The sequence below is a fragment of the Biomphalaria glabrata genome, chromosome 6, assembly GCF_947242115.1.
Source record: "Biomphalaria glabrata chromosome 6, xgBioGlab47.1, whole genome shotgun sequence".
Taxonomy (NCBI): Eukaryota; Metazoa; Mollusca; class Gastropoda; family Planorbidae; genus Biomphalaria; species Biomphalaria glabrata.
The window spans coordinates 41,523,990-41,534,220 of record NC_074716.1 but is presented as its reverse complement, the minus strand read 5'-3'; the positions used below and the strand labels follow the sequence as shown (position 1 = coordinate 41,534,220).

The window sequence follows — 10,231 nt, the reverse complement described above, 5'->3', positions numbered from 1 at the left end:
GTGTGTAGAAATGAAAATATCTTTCAACGTTTGTTCAAATTATCCTCACAAAGTTTCATTGATTAAAACAAAACATACTTTTAATCTAACAACTCAAGTGATATGTAAATATTTCACTGTCACAAAACATGGTTAAAAATTCTAATTCGTAAAAGAAGAAAAAAAAGTAGATTATATTGTAAGTATGTGTGAAATTACACTGGCCTTAAAAAACAATTCAATTATAAATAGGTCTTGTCAAAAGATCAATCCCCTATCAACCATCAAGGCATTACAGCAAAACAAAATGGTTATAATTGAGAGTCAGTTTCACATGCTGGTAGTCAACCTGAATCAATCTTACAAAATGGTTAACAATAATCTATTAGTATATATGACAAGTGCTGCACAGATGTCTAGGTAGGTACATAAGCAGACAATGAGCCAAAGATCCAGTCTTTGTCAATAACCCTGTTCAGTCCAAACAGAGGCAGCCACACCACAGAATTTCTGGTGTATACTGAAGTACTAAGACTTAGAGGCAACAGTGAATCAGCTTAAAACCGATATGCCAAATAAAAGTTAAACCAAATTGACCTAAATAAAAAATTTGAACAAAATCATTTCATGTCATTAAAAAAATTTTTTATACAAAATTTCTAGCATAATTTGTCTTAATGGAATAACACTGCCACAGATACAAAATAGTCAAATATCTCATTTTACAATGTCTCAACTGATTCCACATCAGACTATACTTACTATTCAATAGCCGAGTATAACCAACACTTTTTATGCCTGTGCAGAGCAGCCGAGAACAGCACGCAACTTTTTTTTATGCTGCAGACTTCAAAAGAAAAGGAAAAACACAATCTTTGACTTCATTTTGTAAACAACTCAACAAAAAATACACTTGTACCATCAACTACCCATCCTTTTTGTAATGCGTAGTTTCAACCATTTGGAAATCAGATACAGATCCCCAATTAATCAAATCCTTTTTAAAATACTATATTTTTGCATTTTTCTTGATACATTTATAATATTTTTTTTTTTTTGCATTTAGAAAAAAAAAATAGTTTAGATCTATTTTCATGATACTTCTTGTTTCCTAATTCATCTGATGAAGGTATTTATTTCAAAAAATAAATACAACTTCATAAGCATGCTATTTATACAATAAGAGTGTCACTTCATAATTCACAAGCATTCTATTTACACAACAAGAGTGTCAAGTCTGTGCCTTTATTCCTAGAACTAGTGTTAAAGACTTTGCTAGACATTCTACCATGTAGTAATACTATAGCCTTCAAGATATTACCTGGGCTACAAATATAACAAAAACTTGCATAACAATGTTATTAACAAAATCAATTATCACCATTAAATAACATAGAGTGAACATCATATCTATAACATCTTCATCAAGAATCAATACATTGAGTTCATTGTCACTATTTTTGCAATAAACATTTTACTTTTTAGCATAACATTCTCACCAATCAACAAAATTTATATTCAAATAATGAATCAACAATTTTGTTCAGGCAAGCTACAAACAGCCAACATGTTTTGATCTGGCAAGTTAGATACTGTCAAGAAGCAAGCTAAACCGTTTCTTCAGTAGTGTCTAACGCGTATCTCATCTTGATCATCCAGCTCCAAGCGTACTTTCATCCCATACTTGGGAGGTGTTGCCACCAGTGGAGTGTCATTTTGAAGGTCATTCAGATCCATTGTGCTATGTCTGTTGTGTTGAGTTAGAGAAATGTAGCTTCAGAGTAGATAGCATAGTATAACATATAGAGAAACACTGCCTTTCAGCCAATGGTTAATAATAGTCTTGGTGAGAAAATAAATTATTGCTACTTAGACTTTAACCACTTTGTCATATCAATATACCACAATAAATAATTATTTTTTTTAAATACTATATTTTTGCATTTTCCTTGATACATTTATAATATATATATATTTTTTTTTGCATTTAGAAAAAAAAAATAGTTTAGATCTATTTTCATGATACTTCTTGTTTCCTAATTCATCTGATGAAGGTATTTATTTCAAAAAATAAATATTTCAAGCCAATGCTAGAGCTCCTGTTGGACAATGTGGTGGTCAAATGTGTGATCTTGAAGCACATGAGCAGGAAGAATAAAAAAAGTGGCTGTCTAAGAAGTGTGGAGAAAAATTTGATGGGTCAAGGCAGCAGAAGATAACTGAGAAATTTGAAAACCAAAGGTATAAGATATCAAGGTGAAGGTTATATCCCCTTCTTGTCTCAATCCTGTGCAATCAATGAATTCCAAAAGGATACAAAGATTCAGTTTTAAGGTGAAGGTTTTTAACAGGATTGTCTACTCTACTTCGTTGTTTCAACCACTCTTTTTGCGCTGCAAGCTGTGTCTGAATTGATACTATGGGCTTGGATTCCAAAAAATTCATCCTAAATTGGCGATCTCTGTGGATCGATACAAAAATATATACACATCAAATTGTAAGATCATTGATATATATATATATATATATATATATATATGCATAGAATTTTATTGTCCTAATGTAAAAGTAAAGTTCCTGTTTCAGATCCATAGATGTAATGGTCATCTGTTTTAGTGGCCCACAGTTAATGGAGGGTGCCATGTGGCCAGCACAATGACCTACTGTCATTACTTTTCCCCAACTAATTAGAGCTGGTTGGACTTATAGGTACCCTAAAATTGTCCTAATGTAACAGCCAATTACAGCATAAATAAGCCCAGGAATTTCTGCTAGTTATTTTCATTATTTGTTTTCCAGTTCAGTACAAAGACCGGTTGATTAGGTAAAACACCTCTCACAGAAAATGGGTTAAAATCCATGATTATATTACCAACTAAAATCTTAAAGTTAAAATAATATGGGTATGAATAAGAAATGTGTGGTCTGAAACAGAGTACTCAAGATAAAACAAAAACTCCTCTCACCTGATAGATAATGAAGCTGATCCCAAACCATGCGAGGGAGCTTGATAGGATAATGCTGGTGTGTATGGAGGTCTGTGATCTACAAACCAAAATGTATAATATTAACAGAAAAATAGAAACAATAAAACTCTAAACTGGATAAACTGCATAAAAAAAACTCATCACTTTTTTTCTCTAATCTAATCTAAGCTAAGAACTAGGTATTTAGCAATGAATTGATTAAGTTTCTTTAAAAATTGGTTACAACATCCATTACACCCTTTACAATGAATATTTTGTAACCTATATATATTCAACATTTATCTTTTAGCAACTGTAACTTGGATGACAGGTGAGACACCATTAAAGGAGATGTTCTTGTATCCCTGATTTTCATAGAATTTAAGTTCAAAGAAGAGAATCTGTTGCCTTACCTCCAAAATATTTTCTCCACTTGCGTTCCAATGATTGCTCTGCTGTGTTTACAAGGCTGGAGAAATGTCTAGGTGGAGGACTAGATAAACAATGAAACATTTCATAAACCTTTGTTCAAACATTGTTTAAACATGAATGCTAGTACAGCTTACTCTTCAGTTCATAAATGTCCACGAGGAAGTCGGTCATAACTGAGATGATTAAAAGGAGAGTGAAAGTTGATGCAAAGTAATAATTCCCCTTTCTGACCTTGCAATCTATAGGGCAGATAATGTAAAGGTCATCTGTTTCTGTGGCCAACGGTTAAGGAAAGTGTCATGTGGCCAGCACAACGACCAATCGCCTTTACTTTTCCCCAACTTATGTCCAGTACCCATTAGAGCCGGGTGGACTCATAGGCGCCCAAAGATCAATAAATTAAAAATCCCAGTCTACACCAGGCTTTAAACCAGGGTCTTCGATCAGGAAGCCAAGCGCTTTACCACTCTGCCACCACACCTCCAAGTACTACTGAAAGTTGATGTGGGAGAGACAAACCAGAGAAATTTGACAGAAAGATGTTTATTAATAAAGATGATTTGTATTTGTTTCAATTGTTGAAGAAAATATTTGACATACATCTACATTGAAGTTAAAATATTGTCACTAAAAGTGAAGCTCATTTTTGTTTAAAAAGACATTGGATCATCAAGTTTTATTCAAGTTCTGCATTTAGAGATTAAAAGGCCTAAAATGGTTTAGTTGTACTAGCTGTTTGAAACTACAACCAAAAGACACTGTATCAACTAAAGATAAGAAATCAAGCGGAACTCTATTTTAACACAAGAATTTTTAAATATTAAGGTACTTCAAGAACTAACCCAACAGGTGGATGCGGGGACCAAAGATTGCCGTCAGGAAGCCCAGTGTAGTGATTATAGTGATGGCTGCTGCTAGAGGTATATTGGTGAGATGGTCTTTCTGAAAGAGAAAGTAGCATCTAAGATTGTTCAAATGTTAACAATGTTAAATTTATTTTTATTTTACCTGCTGAAATATGACAACTTAATCTACCAAGAACAAGGCCTGTACTACAATAAACATAACTGGCTGGCATTACTTTTTTTTAAACTATCCAGCAGGACTTAATCAAACTTTATCATAAAGGCCCTGGGTGAAATCCTCATTATATATCAATTAAATGGGAAAAGCACTCAAAATCAAATAAAGTCAATCTAAAAAGTTCTACTGATATATCAAAAGTATGTTTTTCTTGTAACAAAATGTGTTTGAAAAATGTATATCCACACTTGTAACAAGTAATACATCAATGTAGATCTAACTTTTAGCTGCTATAAATCTTTTTATAAGGAAACAAACAACATTGTCATTACTTAATAGAGCAAAATACTTAAATCACCTGGAGAGGCAGTCGTCACCCCAGTGTCTCTGTCAATGAAAGTTAGTACATGCGCTAATTCTGAATTGATCTTCTTCAAGGCTTTGGCCAGCTCATCGTTGCTATGGTTACTTGCGGCCGTACTGGAAGTGAAGTAGGATGGGCCCAAGGTGGTGGTGTACTTATTATGACCTGTGGAGAGAAAATGTCCAGTCCCTCATCTCCACAAAATCTCCAACAAAATATTGAATGAGATGCCTTAGCAAATGGTCAAATATATATTTTGGTAGTAAAGTATTTTGTAAAGTTAGAGGCTTATTCTGAATGTGAACTTTAAGGTCACAGATTTAAGGCCTGGTTCTCAATTGTGAACTGAGGGCACTGATTCATTCAGCTATGACAGGGAAAAGAAAAGGGGTCTATTGTATGTGATGACCATTAAATCATATAAGTCATGTAACATGATTCAATATATTCAGTACATGTATAATATCTCTATCAAAACAATTATTAGATGGGATTCCAATTTAAAGCTCTTTTAGTTTTATCTTAGTGGCTATACTGAATATTTCTTAGTTGACTTTGTTTGACACAGGGGAGTGACACAGGATAAATTAAATGAACTTGACATGCTCTGTGGAACATTTAGATCAAACAAGAGGATTTCGATTACAATAATTGTAGCTACTGCCCCTCAACGACAAAAGTCAGTTCAATAACATCAAGGCCTAAATTTGCTATTAAAAAAAAATTTGTGTAAAACTAAGAAGTTTGTCCTATTAAGATCAAAAGTAAATCACGCTTTTAAAAATGCCATAGCTCCAAAGTACTAACCATACAGAAAATTCTCCAGACTTGCATTAGAACTACTAACTCCACTGCTGTCATCATCACTCAGGTCCAGGTTAGGCAATCTGGCTTTTGACCAAGAATGGACAAAGGGAGAGTACTCTTTTTCATCATCACTCACACTCTGTAAACAAAGGGAGAGAATTAAGAAACATCGGTATAGAAAAAAAAAAGTTTAAAAAAAAAATTGAAGAATTGTTCAATTCATTTTCAAAATCATGCAAAACATCAAAACCATAAATTACGAATAAAAAACTCTTTATCAGCATATTTTAAATATAATATAAACTTTACAAATATAAGAAAGAAAAAGAATGACATCAAAATAGGAATGAATAATAAAGTTTAAAATCATGGCAAAATTATTTTTAAATGTAAGAATATTCCTAACCTTCTTAAGACGGTGCGGCCAATATATCGGCCCAAGTCTATTTGGCAAAAAAGACGACACGGCCAATATATCAGCCGCGATGTTTTCAACCACAAGATTGGCTAGCCAGTGTTTGCATCACCCAATCAGATTAGTTCTTATTATTTATACACATTAGTAGACAGTAATGGCGGCTTCCTTCGCTGTTTTAACGTGATAATGTTTTTGTATTGATTTTTTGAAGTTAGCTAGTGAGAGGTGAAAATTTTCACATGTCAGCCGTTGATATTGATGAAAGCAAACTCACTGACTGATTTTATTTAAACTATGATAACCCTAATATTGAGGAAAGCTTTAGATCTAAGTTTACACTAATTCTAGAGATAGATCTAGTATGTGTTGACGATGGGTATTTTTTAAGCTTTTTTATATTCTAATAATATTAAAAGTATATATTTTAGGATTTTTTAAATTCGGGGTTATCCCTCTTTGCTTAGGGCCTGGAAAGAGTTTTCCTTTGCCGGAAATAGGAGCTATTGGGTTAAATCTGAAGAATATGTGAAAACTAGGCCCATAACACTAAGAAAACAGTTGCACCTCTCTGGTCAAGTCTTCCATCTCATGAAGTTTATCTTCTTTCTGTTTCAAGAGCTGACTGCCAGAGTTGATTTGGCTCTGTAATGAGCTGATTTGATGCTTTTCTCTCTCTAAATGTTCTTTGACCTCATTCAGTAGTTCAGCTCCACGCTCAGACATGTCCTAGAAGTTAAACATAACATAGTTGTAAAAAACATCAACTTGAGTTGTTTATTTTATTTCGAAGTAAAATTTTTAAAAATAAAACTTGTGAAGCAGGAATTGTAAATTTGGGTTCAATTTGGATTAATGCCAAATCACTTACATTTTAGTTTCAGGTTAGTCAGTTCTCTTTAGGCTTAAAATAGTTACCACTCTAAATGTTCATACCAGAAATTGAAAACTTAAGCTCCAGAAGTGTTTGAAAGTTTCTACTTTAGCAAGACATATTTCAACCAAATAATACAACAAATATAGATCAAACATTATGTGAACTTTGAAAAACAGCTCAGAGCAAAATATAAGGATCATCATTTAAAAGTAAGTGTTGTAGCATGTCCAACCCTTCTCTCAAGCCCTAACATTTAAATCATTTTTATTTAACATTTCAAATTCATAAGTTTAAACCACCATTTTTGTCTTGATTAAAAATAAATATGTAAATTTTTAAAGTTCATAATCCTACTGTCTGAATATTTTGCAAAAAAAAAGTATTAATAGCAATAACTACTATTTTAACTGAAATTGGGTCAATGTCCTAAATATGTTTCTCTGGCTCAGATTGCTAATTAGGCTATATTTAGGCAACATAAAAGTTGGACAAAAAGACTATGAAGACCTGAACTAATGTTAATTACCCCTTCTCGGAGTCTCTGTGTATCCTTTATTAGCTCTTGTTTAGCTGCTGCTAGAGCAGACTGTCTCTGTTTCAAAGTCTTCCGCTGCTTCTGTAAGTAAGCTTTAGCCCTAGACAGGGTCTGCTCTTCTACAGCCAAGTGCTCTCTCAAGCCTCTGTTTAAGCAAAACAAAACTCAGATGTGATATCTCAGCTTTAACTCTTTCAGTGCGAATTATTTTGATCGAAAAAAATGGAGTTTTCCGGAACGAACAAATTTCAAGGGGGGTAGAGTTACTAGAACAACTATAACTTTTATATTTTATTAAAATAATCTTATCATATTTGATTTTATTTTAAAGGAAAATGAATGGGCTACAAAAGTATAGTAAATCAAATAAATGAGTACAGAAAAAGAAAATATTTTAAAAATTCATAAACAAAATTGATATACTAAAAGATTTAACCATTTAATTAAATATTTAATCTATAAATATTAAAAAATCACAATACTTAACACACATAATCACTTTAGATTTCATAAAAGATGAATAAATGCACTAAGAAATTGTATTATTTACATTTTTCAGGTCCGGGAAATAAACTAAAAAAGAGGAACCATTTACATAATGTTGTCTATTTTTTTTAAACATCTTAGTACTGCATCAAATTTACTATCAAAACAAAGAACAATCAGTCCCGCATCAGGTAAATTATAAAAAAAGAGGAAATAAAAAGTTTAACATAAAAAAGATAGTGAAATAAATATTATAAACCAAGTTACTTGCTGAGAGTAACGCCGCACTGAAAGAGTTAATGTAGCATTGACATTAACCCTATACTCAATTATCACATTAATTTTTTGTATTCAATTTTTAACAATTCATCGAGTGCTCTTGATACTTTCACATTTTAAATTATCAGCTACATAGAAAATCATGCAAAAAAAAATATTTTCTATTACATTCTTTTACATCTATCACTATCTCTTTTAGTTACTAGTGTTTCAAATAAACATGGCAGTGGTTTTACAAATTAAAAAAATAATAATGAATGCAATGTTGTTTCATGATAAGTTCTTAATGACTTTAGACTAACTGATGTTTATTTTTCCTAAATATTACAGAATCTTTAAAGAACTAAAAATCAGAAATGTTACGTTACACAATTCCAAAAAGCAAGGAAGAAAAAAAAATAGGATTTAAAACATTGTTGAAAGATTACCTTCTTCTGGTGCCAGGTATGCTAGGCTCAAGCCAATTGTCATCTGCAGCTAAAACATCTTGCCAGGAAATGCCAGGCTGGGGAAAAAAAAATGAAAGCTGATGCAAGGGTGACACACACAAGAAGTGTCAGGTTTGTTTCATTTAAACCTAACAAAAGACTAAATAATTAACAGCTTTAGAAGAAAACAATAAAATGATTCTCATTTTATTTAAGAGCTACATACCCTTAGTATTGATGATGATTTATTTTGGTCTGAAAAATAAAATGATTTCTATATCAAAATGAAAAAAAAAATACAAACATTAACAGACAAAACTAAATGAAGGTCAAGAAAGGGACAAGAAAGTATGTTAAGATAATGAAATAAATGTGTCGTAAACATTGTAAGAATTTCTTTCATTAAATAATCTATGAGAGGTAAAGTGCTTAGCTTCCAATACTAGGGATCTCAAGTGCGAATCTCTGGTAAAGACTAGGATTTTGGATTTAGGGATTTTTAAAAAGCCCATGTGTCCAACCAACTTTAATTGGTACCTGACATAAGTTGTGAAAAGTAAAGGCAGTTGGATGTTGTGCTGGCCGCATGACACCCTCATTAACCATGGGCCATACAAACAGATGATCTATACTGTGTCCAACCAACTTTAATTGGTACCTGACATAAGTTGGGAAAAGTAAAGATGGCTGGATGTTGTACTGGCTGCATGACACCCTCATTAACCATGGGCCATACAAACAGAAGATATATACTTCTGCCTTATGTACTGCAAGGTCTGAAAGGGAAACTATTTCTTTTTACTATGAACAATGAAAGCTTGAAAGCCAGTGGTCTGAAAATAGAATTGCGGATAGATTGTAGGAAGAGCATCCAACAGGGCCAGACACATGGTGAAACAACTAAAAACAAACTAAATAACTACCTCTAAGAAAATCTTCCTCATCACTGATAGCTCCATTCATATAGAGATTACTTTGTAAATCTCCTACTGTCAGCTTAGAGTTGGCAGCAGGCACACTTTCAGTTCTCTGCACTGAAGAGTTCTTCTGAACTTCCTGAGTGAAATGATCTTGTAAGCCTTCAAACTCCTTCAGCTTCTGGTCCATCCTCTTCCTGATCTCACTGTCAAGAGAAAATAGAATCACAGTTAAACTTTAAAAGTGTTTCCTAAACTATGATTCACCAAAAGTGTGAACAACAGAATCCAATTACACTTTTAATCATACCAAACATACATATACCAAATACGGCACTGTTGCTAAATGACACCAGGTTGTCCTATTTCATAATACATCAAGTGTATCTCTCGAGAAATTTTGATAAGGATGGCAGATGGCGGGCAAAACAAAAGTTTAAAAAATTTCTTTTTAAATATCAATAGAGCCTACATTACTTCCGCAATTATCTTAGCACAGGAAAAACTTACAATTTTTTTTTAAAGTTGTATCATTTTGAAAATGGTTTACATTGTGGGAAAAAAATAATTTTATTAAGAATAGCAAGTATATTTACAGGTAGGTTTAAAAACAAGCAAAATATTACAAAAATCCTTTTTTAAAAAAAAACAAAGCTCATCTAAAGGATAGAAGTTCCAACTAGAAATAATGAAGTTATTTGATATCAAACAAAATTATTAATT

At 32.4% G+C, this 10,231-nt stretch overlaps 1 protein-coding gene across 7 annotated transcripts in view; it reads right to left on the bottom strand.

Annotated features, from left to right (window-relative positions):
• Positions 1-839: 839 nt before the first annotated feature.
• The window catches only part of LOC106073446 (centrosomal protein of 164 kDa-like), a 29,336-nt gene continuing 19,944 nt past the window's right edge, over positions 840-10,231 (bottom strand). For all 7 annotated transcript variants that reach the window (XM_056031967.1, XM_056031973.1, XM_056031972.1 and 4 more), the window contains 12 exons: positions 9,515-9,714; positions 8,818-8,846; positions 8,592-8,668; positions 7,390-7,543; positions 6,554-6,715; positions 5,572-5,710; positions 4,759-4,929; positions 4,220-4,319; positions 3,359-3,438; positions 2,946-3,024; positions 2,297-2,440; positions 840-1,726 (listed from right to left, as the gene is read on the bottom strand). In XM_056031967.1, the coding sequence (XP_055887942.1) occupies positions 1,600-1,726; positions 2,297-2,440; positions 2,946-3,024; positions 3,359-3,438; positions 4,220-4,319; positions 4,759-4,929; positions 5,572-5,710; positions 6,554-6,715; positions 7,390-7,543; positions 8,592-8,668; positions 8,818-8,846; positions 9,515-9,714 (1,462 nt within the window). In that variant the 3' untranslated portion in view covers positions 840-1,599. The remainder of the gene's footprint in view (positions 1,727-2,296; positions 2,441-2,945; positions 3,025-3,358; positions 3,439-4,219; positions 4,320-4,758; positions 4,930-5,571; positions 5,711-6,553; positions 6,716-7,389; positions 7,544-8,591; positions 8,669-8,817; positions 8,847-9,514; positions 9,715-10,231) is intronic.